The sequence below is a fragment of the Tamandua tetradactyla genome, chromosome 2, assembly GCF_023851605.1.
Source record: "Tamandua tetradactyla isolate mTamTet1 chromosome 2, mTamTet1.pri, whole genome shotgun sequence".
Lineage (NCBI taxonomy): Eukaryota > Metazoa > Chordata > Mammalia > Pilosa > Myrmecophagidae > Tamandua > Tamandua tetradactyla.
Window position 1 is genome coordinate 2,943,821 of NC_135328.1, and position 18,290 is coordinate 2,962,110.

Here is an 18,290-nt window from a genome sequence, read left to right on the forward strand (position 1 = left end):
GATGCCTAGACACAGGCAGAGTCCAGCAGATGTAGTCTAAAGGGTAAGAGGTGTCTTTTTGTAATAATGAAAAGTTTTAAAATGCTGTGGTAGTGGTGGTTACACAACCCTGTGAATACAGTAAAAACTACTTAATTGTATTATTTAAATGGATAAATTGTACAAACATAAATTATGTTTAAATTGAGTTGCGGAAGAAAGAGAGGGAGAAGGGGGAGAGAGAAGAGGAGGAAGGAAGGAGGGGAGGGAGGGAAGAAGGAAAGAAGGAAGGGAAGAGGGGAAGAAGGAAAAAGAGAAAAAGATATCCAAGGTACATCTAGTCTCTTTTCCTTGGAAGTGTAGATATATGTTGGGATTTTGGCTTTTTACCCATTAGGATAAGAAGGTCACCCTATCAGGTGGCAAAGTCAACACAAAGCCTAAGATTTACTGGCCCTTTTCTGGTAGTTTGTGCATTCTGTTCAGCCACTAGAAAGCTGACTCCCAAGATACTATTTTCCCATCTCTCCTGCCTGTTACACTGCTAACAAAGTCAATCCTCTCCAGACAGTAAACAAGTGAAGTGACCTTAAAAAACAACCTAAGATTAACACTACAAGTTTAAATAAGTTCTTTCATGATCTAGTACAAATGTATGACATTTATACAAAGAGTTAATAATAGAGTGGTATATGGGGAAACAATACCTATTACAAACTATGAATTATAGTTAGCAGTAATGTATTAATATTCTTTTATCAACAGTAACAAGTATACCACACCAACAGTAGGTGTCAGTAATAGGGGACATAATTCTGAGATGCTCTTTATGTATAACTTGGTAGTTCCATAGAACTCTGGGTAGCTGTCTAACACTTGAGACTCAGAATTAGAGTTCTACAACTCTGAAAGTCAGCATTATTCCAGAGAACAACTGTTAAAGAAGCTGAAAGGCGATCAAACTTCCATTAGAGATATGAATGAAGCTGAATTGGTTAGGACTAAGGTAAATGAGAATATAGGGTAAAGGATGTTATTGTCTGTTGTGCTGTTTTGAAAATATTATGCACTCCAGAAAAACCATGTATTAATCCTGACTCAATCTTGCAGAGGCAGCAGTTTCTTTTAGTCCTGATTCAAGACTGTAGGTTGGAATCTTTTGATTAGATTATCCCCACAGAAACATGGCATGCTCAATTGTGGGTATGGCCTTTTGATTAGATGAAGATGTGACTCCACTCATTCCAGGTGGGTCTTGATTTTTGTTTATTGGAATCCTTAAAAAGAGGAAACATTTTGGAGAGAGTTAGAAATGACAGAACCCTCAGAGCCAAACAAGAGAGAGAGAGAGAGAGCTGACAGAAACTTCAGAGCACAGCTAACACAGTTGCCGACACTTAGAGAACAGAGACACAGATGTTTAGAGATGCTTGGAGTCCGGCAGGAGTTGCCATGAGATGTTAAGCAAGGCAGAACCTGCAGAGAGCCAAGGGAAGCCAAGAAATGAAAGCCATCCCTGGGGAAGCAAAGTGAAGAACCCCCACAGGAACAGAGGCTGAAAGCACAGAGCCCAGGAGCAAGGGACCAGCAGATGCCAGCCATGTGACTACTCTGCTGACAGATGTGTTCATGACCCATCAACCTTTCTTTAATTAAGGTACCTTTTCGTGGATGACTTAGTTTGGACATACTTAAATGCTTAGAACAATAAACTTGTAACTTATTAAATTCCCCTTTTTAAAAGCCATTCCAGTTCGGTATATCGCATTCTAGCAGTTTGCAAACTAACACATCTGCATTTAAAAACTTCAACTTCTGTGTGAGACCAAAGGAAGAGATATTTATTTTGTCCAAAATTAAATTTTCTATAGCCCACTATCCAATTTAACCTGTCCAGTTTATTTAAACAACCTAATTACATAGAGCTTAGAATAGGGAATGAGACCTTATTATTCTGTACATGTTGTTATAATACCCCAATACAGTCCAGAGTATTTAGGGCAGAAATTATAAAAGTATTTACAAAGTCCTTTAACAGATATTTTCCTGATATTTTCTCAAGCACCTGGAACTCCCAATTTAATAAGCCAAGCCCTCAATCTTGATGCTCGTCCTTGTGAAATTTATTTCTGTAATGGTGAAGCTAAGCCTACTTATAATTATGCCTAAGAGTTACCTAGAGAACCTCTTTAGTTGCTCAGATGCAACCTCTCTCTCTAAACCAAACTCTGCAGATAAACTCACTACTCTCCCCCGCTACATGGGCTGACTCCCAGGGATGAGCCTGGCCCTGGCATCATGGGATCGACCACACCTTCTTCACCAAAAGGGGGAAGAGAAATGAAAAAAAAGTTTCAGTGGCTAAAAGATTTCAAATAGATTTGAGTGGTTGTTTTGAATGTTACTCTTACGCAAGCTTCAGCCAAATATTGCAAATTGCCACAGTATGCTAAACCCAACCAACAGGAGTCCTGAAAACCTGGGCTCTATTTAAGACTCTATAAAAAGTTTTACCTATTAAGTTTATTTTTTCAGAAACTTAAAGCCTCCAGATGGCTCTTATGCCAGATTAGCTCTGAAACCATACACCCCTTTGCAGCATGAAGAAGTTAATAGTAATTGCCCAGATATCCCTACAAATTGAGAGAATGATCAAATGAGAGGGAGAAATTGTAATTGAGAAGTTAGGATTTAACTGTCTCATTATACAGATATTTCTTATTAGTTTCTAGTGTATTAGAATAGCCAAAAGGAAATACCTGATCTTTGATGACTGAACAACTACAGTCTTCATCTTGTGACCATGTGATTGTAAAAACCTTGTGACATCCCCTTTATCCAGTATACGGGTAGATAAGTAATAAAATAAAGACTGGCATGGAAAAAAAACCCAACAAAACAGCCAGTGTTTCCTTTTAGCCCTAAAAGATTTTAGATGTCACCAGAAGGAAAAGTAGGTTCATCTTTGGGACTATGCTGGGGAAAAGAAAAAGTATTGTGTCATTTGTCCTATTACGCAGTTACTATAAAACCAATCAACTCATTCATACATGATCGGTAATAAAGAAACTATGTCAGATAAATTACGTCAGTTTAATGTGGAAGTTATATTTGCTGTAAGTATTGTTTTCTAGGTAAGGGGAAAAAAAGAGCCAGAATGATGACAGTCAGAATATGACTTTGAGCTGTGTGGTGGTTTGAAACTGTGTGTATCCCAGAATTAATGTATGATCTCACTGATACGAACTAATTACAATATGTAAACTCACAGAACATAAAGTATAGAATATAAGTTACCAGGATATACAATGAGGCTAAAGAATAGGGAGCAGTTGCTTAATATGCACAGATTGTTTAACTAGGTTGAACTTAAAAGTTTGGAAATGGACAGAGGTGATTGTAGCACATTATTGTGAATACAATAGTGTGAATGCTGTGAATGTGGTGCAAAGGGTAAGTTTAGAGCCATGTATGTCACTAGAAGGAAATTTGGAGGTTAAAACATGAGAATATATAATACAATGAATCTTGTGGTAGACAATGTCTGTGATTAACTGTACAAATATTTAAAACTTTTTTCATGAACTAGAATAAATGTATGACACTACTATAACAAGTTAATAATAGAGAAGTAAATGGGGAAAATGTACCTACTGTAAACTATGGACTGTAGCTAAACAGTAATATTTTAATATCAGCAGTAATGAATGTACTACAACAATAATATGGGTCAATAATAGGGAGGAATAATAGGTATGGAAGGATTTGGGTTTCCTTTTTTATTTTTTTTTCTTTTCTGGAGTAATAAAAATGTTCTAAAATTAAAAATGGGGTTGTATGCACAATGATGTGATGATACTGTGTACCAATGATTGTACCCTGTGGATGTTTCGTATGGTATATGAACATTTCTCAATAAAGCTTCAATTAAAAAAAAATTTAATTTAAAAAGAGAAAAAAATTTAAAACAATAGGGAAACACAAGAAGTATGGGGTATTTGGGGTTTCCATTTTTTATGGCTGTTACTTTTCTTTTTGGAGTAATGAAAATGGTCTAAAATTGAGTGTGATGACTGCACAATTAGGTGATGATAACGTGAGACACTGTATACTTTTGGATGGATTATATGGTGTGTGAATATATCTTCATAAAATTTGCAGTAAGGAAAAGTTCATAAAAATAAAATGCACTACTGCCAAGATGGCGGATTAGTGAGGTGAGGGATTTAGTTCATCCTCCAGAGCAGCTAGTAAATAGCCAGAAACAGTACAGAACAACTGCTGGGGCCACACCAGTGACCAGAAACACAGTGTACCCCAGTGTGGACAAGCTGGACCAGCTGTGATTCTACCCAGAACCATAAGTCCCCCAAGCCACGGAGGCTGGTGCTTGTCCCCCACAGGCTGGCTCCCAGAGGGGAAATGGAAAGAGACTCTACTAGCAACAAGGGGCTGAGCTCAACCAAGGTCCAACTGTGGAATTATTTAACAAATTATGACTACTAAAAATAGGCCCCCAGCTCAGCTGAACCTTAAGTAAAAGCTGAGGTTGCTGGTTTTTGACCCTGCACAGAGGGGGAATGAATGGCTGATGGAAAAAGAAAAAAAAAACAGAGGTTGTTTTTGGATCAGACAGCACAAAATGCTTGAGAGGGTCTGGGCCCTGAAGTAAAGGAGGGGGCACACAGGACCTAGACATACACAGAGCAATGTACCAACATAAGCTCTTGATTGGCAAACCCAAGGAACAGGGGTCCTCCTCTGAAAAGGATTTTTTCTCCTTTCTTTTTTGTGGCTGTGTTTCTGTGGCTTGACTGCTCTTTGGATACAACTGCAACACTTCTCCAACTGCCCCAGGCAAGGGAAGAATTAAGCTTGTCTCAGAGCTTGCCTGGAGGCTGGCCATCCCCAGGAGACGGGTGGGGCACAGCTCAGGAGGAATCCCTCCCTCAAGGAAGTCAGACCCCAGGGTCTGCAAATTTGAAGCTATTAAAGCCAGCCTACAACCTCTCCTCTGTCAACCACATCCCAGCAGGGAGAGTCTGCTGAAGTTAAAGGTGCCGCATCACCTCACACTGCTGGGACCTGCAGGCAGACACACACCACATACTAGGCAGGACAGGAAAAACACAGAGTCCAGAGGCTTCACAGGAAAGTCTTTCAACCTGCTCGGTCTCACCCTCAGGGAAACTGATGCAGGTGACTCTTTCTTCCTGACAGGAGGCCAGATTGGTTTGGGAAAATCTAGCTAGGGTCTATAATACCTAAGTGCACCCTCCTAAGGGGGGAGAAAAAGGCACCACAAAGGCAGGGCAAGAAACAAGAAAACAAAAACTGAAAAATTCTGATCTGTTAAATAAAACCTAAGCTAGAGGTCTAAGATAAGCTGAACCGAATGTCAAAGAAAAGACAGACAATAAAGTCACCCAGCAAGAAAACCCTAGGTAAAAGAAATGAAAACAATCTCCAGAATAAACGAATTAAGGTAATTATATGCCTAGATGCCAGCAAAAAATAACAAATCACACTAGGAAAATTGAAGCTATGGTCCAGTCAAAGGAACAAACCAACAATTCAAATGAGATGCAGGAGTTGAAACAATTAATCCAGAATGTACAGACAGACATGGAAAACCTCATCAAAAATTAAATTCATGAATTGAGGGAAGATATAAAGAAGGAAAGGAATGAACAAAAAGAAGAAATCGAAAGTCTGAAAAAAATCACAGTACTTATAGGAATGAAAGGCACAGCAGAAGAGATGAAAAAAATAGAAACCTACAACGTCAGATTTCAAGAGGCAGAAGATAGGATCAGTGAACTGGGGGAAGGAATATCTGAATCCAACAAGCAAAAAAATAAACAGGGAAAAGAATGGAAAACTATGAGCAGGGACTCAGGGAATTGAATGACAACATGAAGCACATGAATATAGATGTTGTGGGTGTCCCAAAAGGAGAAGAGAAGGGAAAACGAGGAGAAAAACTAATGGAGGAAATTATCACTGAAAATTTCCCAACTCTTATGAAAGACTTAAAATTACAGATCCAAGAAGTGCAGCGTACCCCAAATAGACATACTTCAAGACATTTAATAATCAGAGTGTCAGAGGCCAAAGAGAAAGAGAGGATCTTGAAAGCAGCAAGAGAAAAGCAATCCATCACATACAAGGGAAGCCCAATAAGACTATGCATAGATTTCTCAGCAGCAACCATGGAGGTGAGAAGATGGTGGTATGATATATTTAAATAACTAAAAGAGAAAAACTGCCAACCAAGAATTCTATATCCAACAAAACTGTCCTTCAAAAATGAGGGAGAAATTAAAACATTTTCAGATAAGAAATCACTGAGAGAATTTGTGACCAAGAAACCAGCTCTGCAGGAAATACTTAAGGCAGCACTAGAGGCAGATACAAAAAGACAGGAGAGAGAGGTGTGGAGAAGAGTGTAGAAAGGAAGACTATCAGTAAAGGTAAAAAAAAGAAAAATTAAATATGACATATAAAATCCAAAAGGCAAAATGGTAGAAGAAAGTACTACCCATACTGATATAACAGTAAATGTGAATGGATTAAACTCCCCAAACAAAAGACATAGACAGGCAGAATGGATTAAAAAACAGAACCCATCTATATGCTGTCTACAAGAAACGCATCTTAGACCCAAGGACAAACATAGGTTGAAAGCGAAAGGTTGGGAAAAGATATTTCACACAAATAACAATCAGAAAAGAGCAGGAGCAGCTATACTAATATCCAACAAATTAGATTTCAAATGTAAAACAGTTAAGAGAGACAAAGAAGGACACTATGTATTAATAAAAGGAACAATTCAACAAGAAGACATAACAATCATAAATATTTAGGCACCAAGTGAGAATGCTCCAAAATACATGAGACAAACACTGAAAACACTGAAAAGAGAAATAGACACATCTACCATAATAGTTGGAGACTGGAATCCCCTTCTCATCAATGGACAGAACATATAGACAGAGGATCAATAAAGAAACACAGAATTCGAATAATACAATAAATAAGCTAGGCTTAACAGACATTTATAGAACATTACACCACACAAAAGCAGGATACACCTTTTTCTCAAGCATTCATGAAGCACTCTCAAGGATAGACCACATGCTGGGTCACAAACGCAACTTCCAACACATTTCAAAAGACTGAAATCATACAAAACACTTTCTCTGATCATAAAGGAATGAAGTTGTAAATTAATAATAGGCAGAGAGCCAGAAAATTTACAAATATATGGAGGCTTGACAACACATTCTTAAACAACCAGTGGGTCAAGGAAGAAATTACAAGAGAAATCAGTAAATATCTCAAGTCAGATGTAAATGAAAACACAACATATCAAAATTTATGGGATGCAGCAAAGGCAGTGCTAAGAGGGAAATTTATTGCCCTAAATGCCTATATCAAAAAAAGAAGAAAGGGCAAAAATCAAGGAATTAACTGTCCACTTGGAAGAACTAGAGAAAGAACAGCAAACTAACCCCAAAGCAAGCAAAAGGAAAGAAATATGAAGATTAGAGCAGAAATAAAGGAAAGTGAGAACATGAAAACAGTGGAGAAAATCAACAAAACCAGAAGTTGGTTCTATGAGAAAATCAATAAGATTGATGGACTCTTAGCAAGGTTGACAAAAAGAAGAGAGAGGATGCAAATAAATAAAATCAGAAATGGAAGAGGAGACATAACCATTGACCCCACAGAAATAAAGGAGGTAATGAGAGGATACTTTGAACAACTTTATGGTAATAAAAGAGACAATGCAGATGAAATGGACAACTTCCTAGAATGGCAGAAACAATCAACATTGATTCAAGAAGAAATAGATGACCTCAACAAACCAATCACAAGATATTGGATTAGTCATTACAAAGCTCCCCCAAAAGAAAAGTCCAGGACCAGATGGCTTCACACATGAATTCTACCACACATTCAAGAAAGAATTAGTACCAATCCTGCTCAAACTCTTCAAAAAAACCGAAGAGGAGGGAAGGCTACCTAACTCATTCTATGAAGCCAACATCACCCTCATACCAAAGCCAGATAAAGATACAAGGAAAGAAAATTATAGACCAATCTCTAATGAATACAGATGCAAAAATCTTCAACAAAATACTTGCAAATCAAATCCAGTAGCATATTAAAAGAATTATACACCATGACTAAGTAGGATTCATCCTGGAAGGATGGTTCAACATAAGAAAATCAATTAATGTAATACATCCTATCAACAAATCAAAGCAGAAAAACACATGATCATCTCAATTGATGCAGAAAAGACATCTGACAAAATTCAACATCCTTTCTTGTTGAAAACACTTCAAAGGATAGGAATCGAAGGGAACTTCCTCAACATGATAGAGGGAATGTATGAAAATCCCACAACTAACATCATCTTCAATGGGGAAAAACTGAAAACTTTTCCCCTAAGATCAGAACAAGGCAGGGATGTCTACTATCACCACGGTTATTCAGCATTGTATTGGAAGTTCTAGCCAGAGCAATTAGACAAGAAAAAGAAATATAAGGCAGCATAATTGGAAAGGAAGAAGTAAAGTTCTCACTGTTTGCAGATGATATGATACTACATGTCAAAACCCCCCAAAAAAACCCACAGCAAAACTACTACAGCTAATAAATAAGTACAGCAAAGTGGTAAGTTACAAGATCAACACTCAAAAATCTGTAGTGTTTCTATACAGTAGTAATGAGCAATCTGATGGGGGAAATCAAGAAAAAAACTGCAACAAGAGAATAAAATTTTTAGGAATAAATTTAACTAAGGATACAAAAGACCTATAAAAGAAAATTACAAGAAATTGCTGAAAGAAATCACAGAACACCTAAATATATGGAAGGGTATACCGTGTTCATGGACTGGAAGACAAAATATAATCAAGATGTCAATTCTACCTAAACTGATTTATAGATTCAATGCAATACCAATTAAAATCTCAAAACCTTACTTTCAGAAACAGAAAAACCAATAACCAAATTTATCTGGAAAGGCAAGGTGCCCCGAATAGCTAAAAATATCCTGAGAAAGAAAAATGAAGTTGGAGGTCTCATGCTACCTGACTTTAAGGCATATTATGAAGCTACAGTGGTCAAAACAGCATGGTATTGGTATAAAGATAGCTATACTAACCAATGGAATTGAATAGAGTGTTCAGATATAGACCCTCTCATTATGGACAATTGATCTTTGATAAGGCAGTCAAGCCAACTGACCTGGGACAGAACAGTCTCTTCAATAAATGGTGCCTAGAGAACTGGATATTCACATGCAAAAGAATGAAAGAGGATCCATATCTCATACCCCATATGAAAATTAACTCAAAATGGATCAAAGACGTAAACATTAGATCTAGATCATTAAACTTTTAGAAGAAAATGTAGGGAAATATCTTATAAATCTTATAACAGGAGGTGGTTTCCTAGATCTTACACCCAAAGTATTGAAGAAAGAAAGAAAGAAACAGGAATTTCTCACAAGTAAACACTTTTGTGCATTAATGAACTCGGTCAAGAAAGTAAAAAGACAGCCTACACAACAGGAGACAATATTTGGAAATGATATCAGATTAGGGTCTAGTATCCAGAATATATAAAGAGATTGTTCAACTCAATGATAAAAAGACAGATAACCCAATTACAAAATGAGCAAAAGCCATAAACAGACACTTCTCAGAAGAGGAAATACTAATAATGGCCAAAAGGTACATGAAAAGACTCTCAACTTCCCTGGCTATTAGGGAAATGTAAATCAAACCACAATGAGATATCATCTCACACCCACCAGAATGACCATAAGCTAAGTATAGAATTGCGATATGATACGGCAATACCATTACTAGGTATCTACTCAGAGGACATGAGGGCAAGGATACAAACATTTGGACATCTGCACACCAATGTTTATAGCACCATTATTTACAATTGCCAAGAGATGGAAACAGCCCAAATTTCCATCAACAGACATGTGGCGAAACAAGCTGTGGTATATACATACGATGGAACATTATGCAGCTGTAAGACAGAATAAAGTTATGAAGTATGTAACAACATGGATAGACCCTGAGGACATTATTCTGAGTGAAATTGGCCTGAAACAAAAGGACAAATACTGTATGGTCTCAATGATATGAACTAACATTAATGAATGAACTTGGAGAATTTCAGTTAAGAATAGAGACCATCAGGAGATAGAAATAGGATAGATACTGTGTACTTGGAACTGAAGGGACACAGATTGTATAACAGGACAGACTGTAGAAATTCAGAAATGGACAGCATAATACTACCTAACTGGAATACAGTAATGTTAGTACACTGAATGAAGCTGAATGTGAGAATGATAGAGGTAGGAGGGTTCAGGGCACAAATGAAATCAGAAGGAAAGATAGACTATAAAGACTGAGTTGGTAAAATCTAGGAATGTCTAGAGTGTATAATGATAGTGACTAAATGTACTAATTAAAAAATGTTTTACCATGAGGATGAACAAAGGAATGCCAGTTTATTGCAGGGTGTTGAAAACAGATGGTAATTCATATTTTAAAACTTTCACTTATGCATGAGACTAAAGCAAAAAGTATTTATTTGGTACAAAATTTATATTTTGACTTGTGCATCTCCTAATATAACTTATAAGGACAGTCTCATTGAACACCATAAGTACACGGAACCTTGAGTAGTGTATGAGATTTTGTAGGTTTGTACAGAGTGATGCCCCGATAAATCCCAGAGTGATCTGAATGGTGAATAAAAAAATATTTGCAAAGAACCCTTGGGGGAATGGTGAGAAAGAGGGAAAATTCAACTTCCCCATTTAGAGAAGGCCTGATATTCTTGCAAGCCGTGAGGACAACAAAATCAATAGGCCGAACCCTCAATCTTGGGGTTTGTTCATATGCAAGTTATCCCCGCAAAGGATAGGCTAAGTGTACTTAAAATCAGGCCTAAGAGTCACCCCCACCCCTGCCCCGAGAACCTTTTTGTTGCTCAGATGTGGCTTACCTCTCAACCAACACAGCAAGCAAACTCACTGCCCTCCCTCTCTCTACATGGGACATGATTCCCAAGGTATTATGGGACAGAAACCATAGAATGAGCTGGGAATCAGCATCAAGGGATTGAGAAATCCTTCTTGACTGAATGGGGGAAGAGAGAAATGAGATAAAATAAAGTGTCAGTAGCTGAGAGATTTCAAATAGAGTGGAGAGGTTATCCTGGAGGTTATTCAGGCTAGAGGTAAGTGTCTGAAACTGTAGAGCTGTGTTCCAGTAGCCGTGTTTCTTTAAGATGACTGTATAATGATATAGTTTTTGCAATGTGACTGTGTGATTTTGAAAACCTTGTCCTGATGCTCCTTTTATCTACGGTATAGACAGATGAGTAATAAATATGAATTAAAAATAAATAAATAATGGGGGAACAAATGCTAAAATAAATGGGTGGAGGGAAATACTAGTGGTCAATGAGAGGAAGGGGTAAGGGGTATAGTATGTAGAGTTTTTTCTTTTTTCTTTTTCTTTCTTTTTCTAGAGTGATGTATATGTTCTGAGAAATGATCATGGTGATGAATACACAACTATGTGGTGATATTGTGAGTCACTGATTGCATATCAAGTATGGAAAGTTCATATGTTAAGAATTCCGTATTGTATGTTGATTGGTTTTATTAATAAAAATTTTTTTTTAAAAAAAGTAAAACACAACCTGATTTGATGGTCCCCCAATGAACTTTGAGTAGCATGTATCTTATTCTACCACAACCCATTTAATTTAAATTCACAATTCTCATTCTTCTCAACAACTTAAGGATTGTGGGTAGATAACTACAGGCAATGGGTATCATTAACTTTGTAAAATTTATATAACAGTTACGAAGCACTTTATATCAGATTTCATGAATGCCTCTATTTGGGTTCAAATTTTATATCTGGCAGATATTCTTTGGAGCCAATAGTATTGAATCATACTCTTCATTTAAAAGTTTCCCTGTTTGGGGTTCTTTTTGTATATTTCATTGGGTTTCAGAAACAAAATTATGTAAACATACTTATCTGCAACTTTTCCCCTGAAACTCCCATCCCTTTGATTTATTATCCCATATGAATTATGGAATGCAGACACATGTTAATTCTAATGTTCTTGCAGCTCCTCACAAAAAGCATAGTGCTAACACCAGAAAATAAATTTAGGAACAGAGTTCTATGCACCAACCACTTTTGAAACAATAGGTGTGCTAATGATAATTCAAACTCTCTGGATATATTTCCCTATAAAATAAGGGGATTGATCAAGATAATCCATAAGGTAATTTTATTTATGACATTCTGTTAACATGATTTCACTACAATAATATTCTGTAAAGAGAGTTTCATTATTTAGATTATTTTTAAAGTTTCTGACAGCTTAATGTCTCCCTCTGGTGGAAATTTTTTTTTTTAATGTTTTAGAGAATGAAAATTTGCTGTGTCTACCCTGTTGTTTTCTTTCTATCAGTAGCAACTAAAAAAATTTTTCTCAATATGTAAAATAATAAAACCATTTTAGAGGGTAATTTGGCACTATCAGTCGGGATTTATATGTAAACCTGTGATTTAGCAATTCTATTACAGCTATATTTTAAAGGTACATTCACACTATAGACCTAGGATATGTTAGGATTTACCATTAAATAATTGTAACAGTGAAAAAATCTCATCACCTCATTATGTCAGAATTCTAAGCAACAAAGGAAAATATGACAGTCCTTTGTTCCTTTTCTCTCCAGATAAGAAAATCTAGGAACCTCGTATGAGCCCTATCCCCACAACCATGCTGACTCCAGAGTTGTCTGTTACTGCTTCCAACATCTTAATTACCAATCTGTTCCTCAAGAAGAATCAAATGATTGGAAAGGTCTAGAGAGAAAAGAGTGTTCTTAAATATAGCCCCCAGGGTAGCACATTGTTTCTGCATCGAACTGTAAGCAAAACTGAGAAGTTCAAAAGTACCTATGCATTTTAAAATGTGAACACTGACAATTCATGTCTCTTCAGAGACTCAGCAATTACTGTTTGTATCTCTCAAAGAATACCAGTAGTTCTCTCTTTAGATTTTTTCCTTCATCCCCTCAAACATGTGAGACACAAATTGCTATTAGTCCCCAATATTTGTACTTCTCTCCTTCATTGTCCCAATTTCATATGCATAACGAAGACTAAATTTTCAAAGGCAAAGTGAATTCTTGTTCGCCCATCCCCTCCTGATAAATGAAGAGCTAACACAATAACTGCACCATAGTCTGGAAGCCACACGGGATGATGGCAGAGGAACACACTGGTCAGAGCCTAATGGGTCAAAATGAGCCTAATGGGCCTAATGAAGCCAAAATACCAGCCTTTGAAAACTGACAATTTTGAGTGCAAAAAAATAAATCTTAGTACTTTGAACCATCTTTATTTTTAAGATTTCTGTCATTTGCAGCTCAACTAGTTCTAATTTATTCAGCATCTAAGCTAATTATATAACCTTAGGCCATTACCAAATGTTGACAAAATTTCAATCATACTTTGATGATATGAGATCAGGATACTAGCTTAAAACACTGTTGCTAGGGAGGTGAAGCCTGGGCTGAAGTTTTCACTGCCTGGTAGGAGATAGGGATTGTGGACACTGTAGCAGGGGTGGCATCTATATAGGACAGCTGCTGCTTTTCCTCTCCAGCCATGGTCTTGTCTGCACTGTCTCAGGGAAGCTACTTAGGACTGGCAATGTGGGACCTGGAGGTGCCCAGTGTGAGTTCATGGTGGGAATAGTTCTGGTCAGGCAGTAGCTGTTTCTCAGAAGTACACTTTGGCACAAAAAATACCCTCTAAACCACAGCCTCATCCTTAATCTATCTCATAATGGGATCAAACTACTAGCTGACATTTTCCTCCTGAGGCTAAGGTAACTAAAGTATACAACTTAAGTAATGTGGACTTTAAAATACTGTGCCTATTTTATCTCTCAGGGTCACAGCCCCATCACACACTAATCAGATTTTTACCACAACCCAACCTGGAAGGTACAACTTCCTCTTAACTTCAGAGAACTTCTCTTTTCAGATTTGTGGATCAAACCTCCCCATAAAAGCCTAATTTTGCCCATGGCCTAGCTTCTGTTTGGATAATCCACGGTGCAATTATGAAACCGATGTACGTCTAAAATACCAAAAGCTTGCAGAACAAGAAGGCTGCTACAACGCCCTGAGCCGTTTCCTGACCAATGAATGTACTGAGGGCAAACACAACTGGATATTCAATTATGACGCCACCAACCCACCACAGCTTGCAGGCCTGGTCTGTTAATGGATGCCAGGATACAGGCACATAACCACCCTTAGGTCAAGATCACTTTCGCCACAAAGAAAGAAGATGCAGAAGGTTAGACTACGTAACCTTCTACAGGCGAGACAATATACAGGAGTTCCTGGGCCAGCCAAAGAAGACTGGAATGCTAGCACAGGTCCTTCTCTCCAAATAACACCTCTTCACTTGGTTCCATGTTCATTTGGTTCCATGTGCCTTCAGCACATGATCTTTGAGTCATGCAGAATAATATCACATTAGGCAACAATGTAATTCCCTCAGGATCACTTCTTACCCAAGCCTCTGATGTAAAAATGTGAACTGTGTCGTATCCTCTTCAATAAAGCCTTAGCAATGCCACATTATGGCAGTACTGAAAGGTGATATTCTGAAGTGGGATGCAAACTCTGTTATAGGTAGAGAGGCCTAGATACCCCTCTGCCTGTCCTCAGCCTGCCATGCAGGACAGAGACTGCAGAGAGGAGTAGAATAAACTCCAAGACCAGATAGTCCAGTTTAGGTAGTTGACCTCAGGGGCTTAAAATGGAAGCCCAGAAGCAACTAAGAGCTCTGAACTAGTCAGGGTGTAGCTGACTCATACAGAATCTTGCCTCTCTGACATCAACTGTCCCAAACAAAATGGAACAAAATTGGAGCTGTTTCTGTGGCTGAGGACGCGGGTGCCTGGGACAAGGATGACAAATCCTGCCTTGTCTTCATATCAGCCACATGCAAGCAGATGTCAGCTTTGTTGTATTTCTTTGTGAAGGGGAAGGCAGCCTGTCTGCTCTTCTCTGTTCTATCTTTTGCACATATTCCCTGATGGCCTAGGTGTCAAAACCAACTAGTTGAAATAGCTTCATGCCCTCAAAGCATGTGTCCAGCTTGGTCAGTGTTTGAAATCAGGCTTCGATCCCACTCTTCTAGGAGCTGTCTTTAGAAGCTGTCTGAGCCCTTTTCTGTCACCTGGTCAATGGAGATATGTGTTATCTCATGTCTACTTCTTTTATTCTATTTGGAAGTTCTGCAAAGACACGTGGCTCCCTCTGCTTTGTCTCAGTAGAGACTGCATCATTAACATGCCAGCCATCAGAGTGAGTGAGCTGGAGCTAGTAGGCCAGGCCCACACAGACTTCAGATGACTACAACTTCATGAGAGGCCCTGAGCTGTTCCCAAATCCCTGACCTGCAGAAACTGGGTAAAATAATAAATGTTTCCTATTATTTTATGGCGTTAATTTTGTGGAAATTTGTTAAGCAGCAATAGATAATTAATACTTAAACATATTAACTGACTAGGGCATCTAGGACTCCTCAATCTCAGGGACGTGAAATGGAAGCCCAGAAGCAACTTGCTATCTGCCCTTCAATAAAGCATCTATGACCTCAGCAACAACCTCACAATATGCAGTTGCTGGTATAGTAATACTTTTTTTTTTCTTTTTAAATGTTACTACTCTCCATGAATGTGCTAGGAAGGAGTCCTGGCCCATTAATTCCATCTCAGCTATGCCACTGCTGGAAGCTGGAGTATAGGAATTGTGTATTTCATACCAAAAGAATCACTGTTAATACAATATACTCCTGAATTTACCTGAATTTCCAGAACCTGAAATTCAAGTTGAAATGTAACCTTGCAGCAATTTCCTGATAATCTGTGTTTTTGTAGAACTTTCTTTATATCTGCAAATAAGAAAAACAAACATTTTAATTGCAAATTGTTCTCTTCAAACATCTATCATTTGTGTGAATGTCTATAATACATGTCGTTATTGTGCGAGAATGTACATTAGTATTTGCATGGAAAAATCTGGATGAACGTACACCAAAGTGATTACATTTGTGGAACAGGATTAAAGACAACTTGTATTTTCTAGTTCTCAATTATACCAAAAGTTAAAGTTAGAAACAAAAACATAAAATGACAGAGTAGGAAACTATAGAGGTCAGTCCCTCTAAAGCAACCAGTAAGCAAGAAAAAATGACTGACCCTACACAAGTATGAATGATGTTAACATCAGACTGTTTACAATTTTTCAACATTTATCTAGTTTTGGATACCACTAAAATGATACTGAAAGTCTTTTAGAGGTATCAACATAGATATATGTAAATGCACCGTGCTCTTTTGAAGCTATTACATACCCCAGAAAATGCCATGTTCTTCTACTCGATTTCTGTGGGTGCATACCTTTTAAAGGTGGGACCTTTTTATTAGGTTGTTTCAATTGAGATGTGACCCATCCAATTCAAGGAGGGTCTTAATCCTTTACAAGAGTCCTTCATGAGCATGAAAGACAGAAAAATCCAGAGAGTTGAGAGAGAAACACCCAGGGAAGTTTGAGAAAGCTTAGAGAAAAAGCCCCTGGAAGAGAGAGAGAGAGAAAAGCCCTGGAGATACTGAGAGGACCCACAAAGCTCAGAGAGGAGGCCACTGGAACCAGGAGCTGAAAGCAATGAAACCCAGGTGCAAAGACCCCCTAGGTGTCACTACTATGTGCCCTCCCATGAAACAGAGGTGCCCTAGATGCCAACAGCTTGTTTTCAGAGTCTGAGTGTCATCCTTTTGATACTTTGAGACATTTTCATTGGCCTTAGAACTGTACATTTATAAACTAACAAATCCCCATTGTAAAAGCCAACCCATTTCTGTTATATTTTATTCTGGCAGCTTTAGAAAACCAAAACTTGCAAAAAATGCTCTCATCTTATTCATACGATTTACTAATTTTTTACATATGTTTACCCACATAAACACCGTGCAGCTCAAGGTACAGAACTCTTATAGTGCCCTTTCCCAGAATATACCCTATTTCCAAAAGGTAACCAATATTGTGACTTCATTGTCATTTAGTTTTGTTAATGAAGATATTTTTAGAAAGGCACAATTCTACTAGGACAAAGATCACAAGAAAAATGAATAGTCTACTCTGGGAAGCTGGAAATCAGATGATGAGCTAGGTATCCCTTGGATAAGGAAACCTAACCTGGCAGCCTCGGGAAAATTGAAAACTTGGGCAGCAATGGGTAAAAGCCCAGAGGCAAGCCAAGCTCAACAGCAGAAACAAGAAAGGTATTCTGAATTGGCAGCACCAAGTATCTCTACATATAGGGAAGGACTTGTGGTTCAAAATAGGAAGAGCAGTTAAAAGTCTGTTTAAGAAGAGGTTGGGGTAACAGCATATAAAATGGCAGAGGAGGAAGCTACAGGGAAGCTATCTAAGCAACCAGTGAGCAAAAAAAACTGATTGAAATAAAATGTTTTGCAAGAATGGAACCTGCTCAGACACCAAAACCAATGAGGGAAGTACTTCATGAAGGGAGAGGCTGCTGATCTTTTGTGTGAACCAGCAACCATGCTGCTTTCTTCAGCCCTAGTGTGGGTCTTGGAATAGTGGCCCACAATCTGGGAGAAGCCAGCTGGTACCAGAGCAGGCAGCAGGGACTTTGTCTCCAAGAAGTTGAGATTGTGTGTTTTGATCAGTTCACTGGATCCCCAAGGAACCAGCGCAAACACTTGCCTCAGTTTGGGGCCTATATGACTACAGCACATTCCCTGGCAGCATCTCTCAGAACATTTATAGACATTATGATTTCTACTCCACTTTTTGGAGGCAGAAGGTTAAGGAAATTGTTGACTGCAGAGAGAATGGAACAGAAATGTCAGTGATCACATGCAATAAAGAATTTACACATTGTAAACATAGTTCAGAAAGACTGCTTCAGCCCTCAATAAGCAAAACCAGCAATCCCTGAAAAGTGGTGAATCAGATTCCCAGAGTTACCAGATTATAATATTATGAATGTCCAAAATCAACAAAAAAATATAAAACATATGCAAAAATATGAAAAAGTGGCCAGTTCACAGGAAAAAATATTGATAAATTGTCCCTCAGGAAGCCCAAATATTGGAATTACGAGTCAAAGACATTAAATCAA

At 37.9% G+C, this 18,290-nt stretch overlaps 1 protein-coding gene and 1 long non-coding RNA gene across 6 annotated transcripts in view; one reads left to right on the forward strand and one right to left on the reverse strand.

Moving 5' to 3' along the window:
* Positions 1 to 18,290, reverse strand: part of CENPP (centromere protein P) — a 387,615-nt gene that overhangs the window by 308,021 nt on the left and 61,304 nt on the right. For 4 of the 5 annotated variants that reach the window (XM_077138855.1, XM_077138872.1, XM_077138863.1 and 1 more), the window contains one exon: positions 15,946 to 16,034. The exons of the other annotated variant lie outside the window; for it this stretch is intronic. In XM_077138855.1, the coding sequence (XP_076994970.1) occupies positions 15,946 to 16,034 (89 nt within the window). The remainder of the gene's footprint in view (positions 1 to 15,945; positions 16,035 to 18,290) is intronic. 5 annotated transcript variants of the gene reach the window in all.
* On the forward strand, positions 13,690 to 15,738 carry LOC143665463 (uncharacterized). Its single transcript, XR_013166981.1, has 3 exons — positions 13,690 to 13,796; positions 14,109 to 15,550; positions 15,651 to 15,738. It is a non-coding gene; the product is annotated as an uncharacterized LOC143665463 (long non-coding RNA).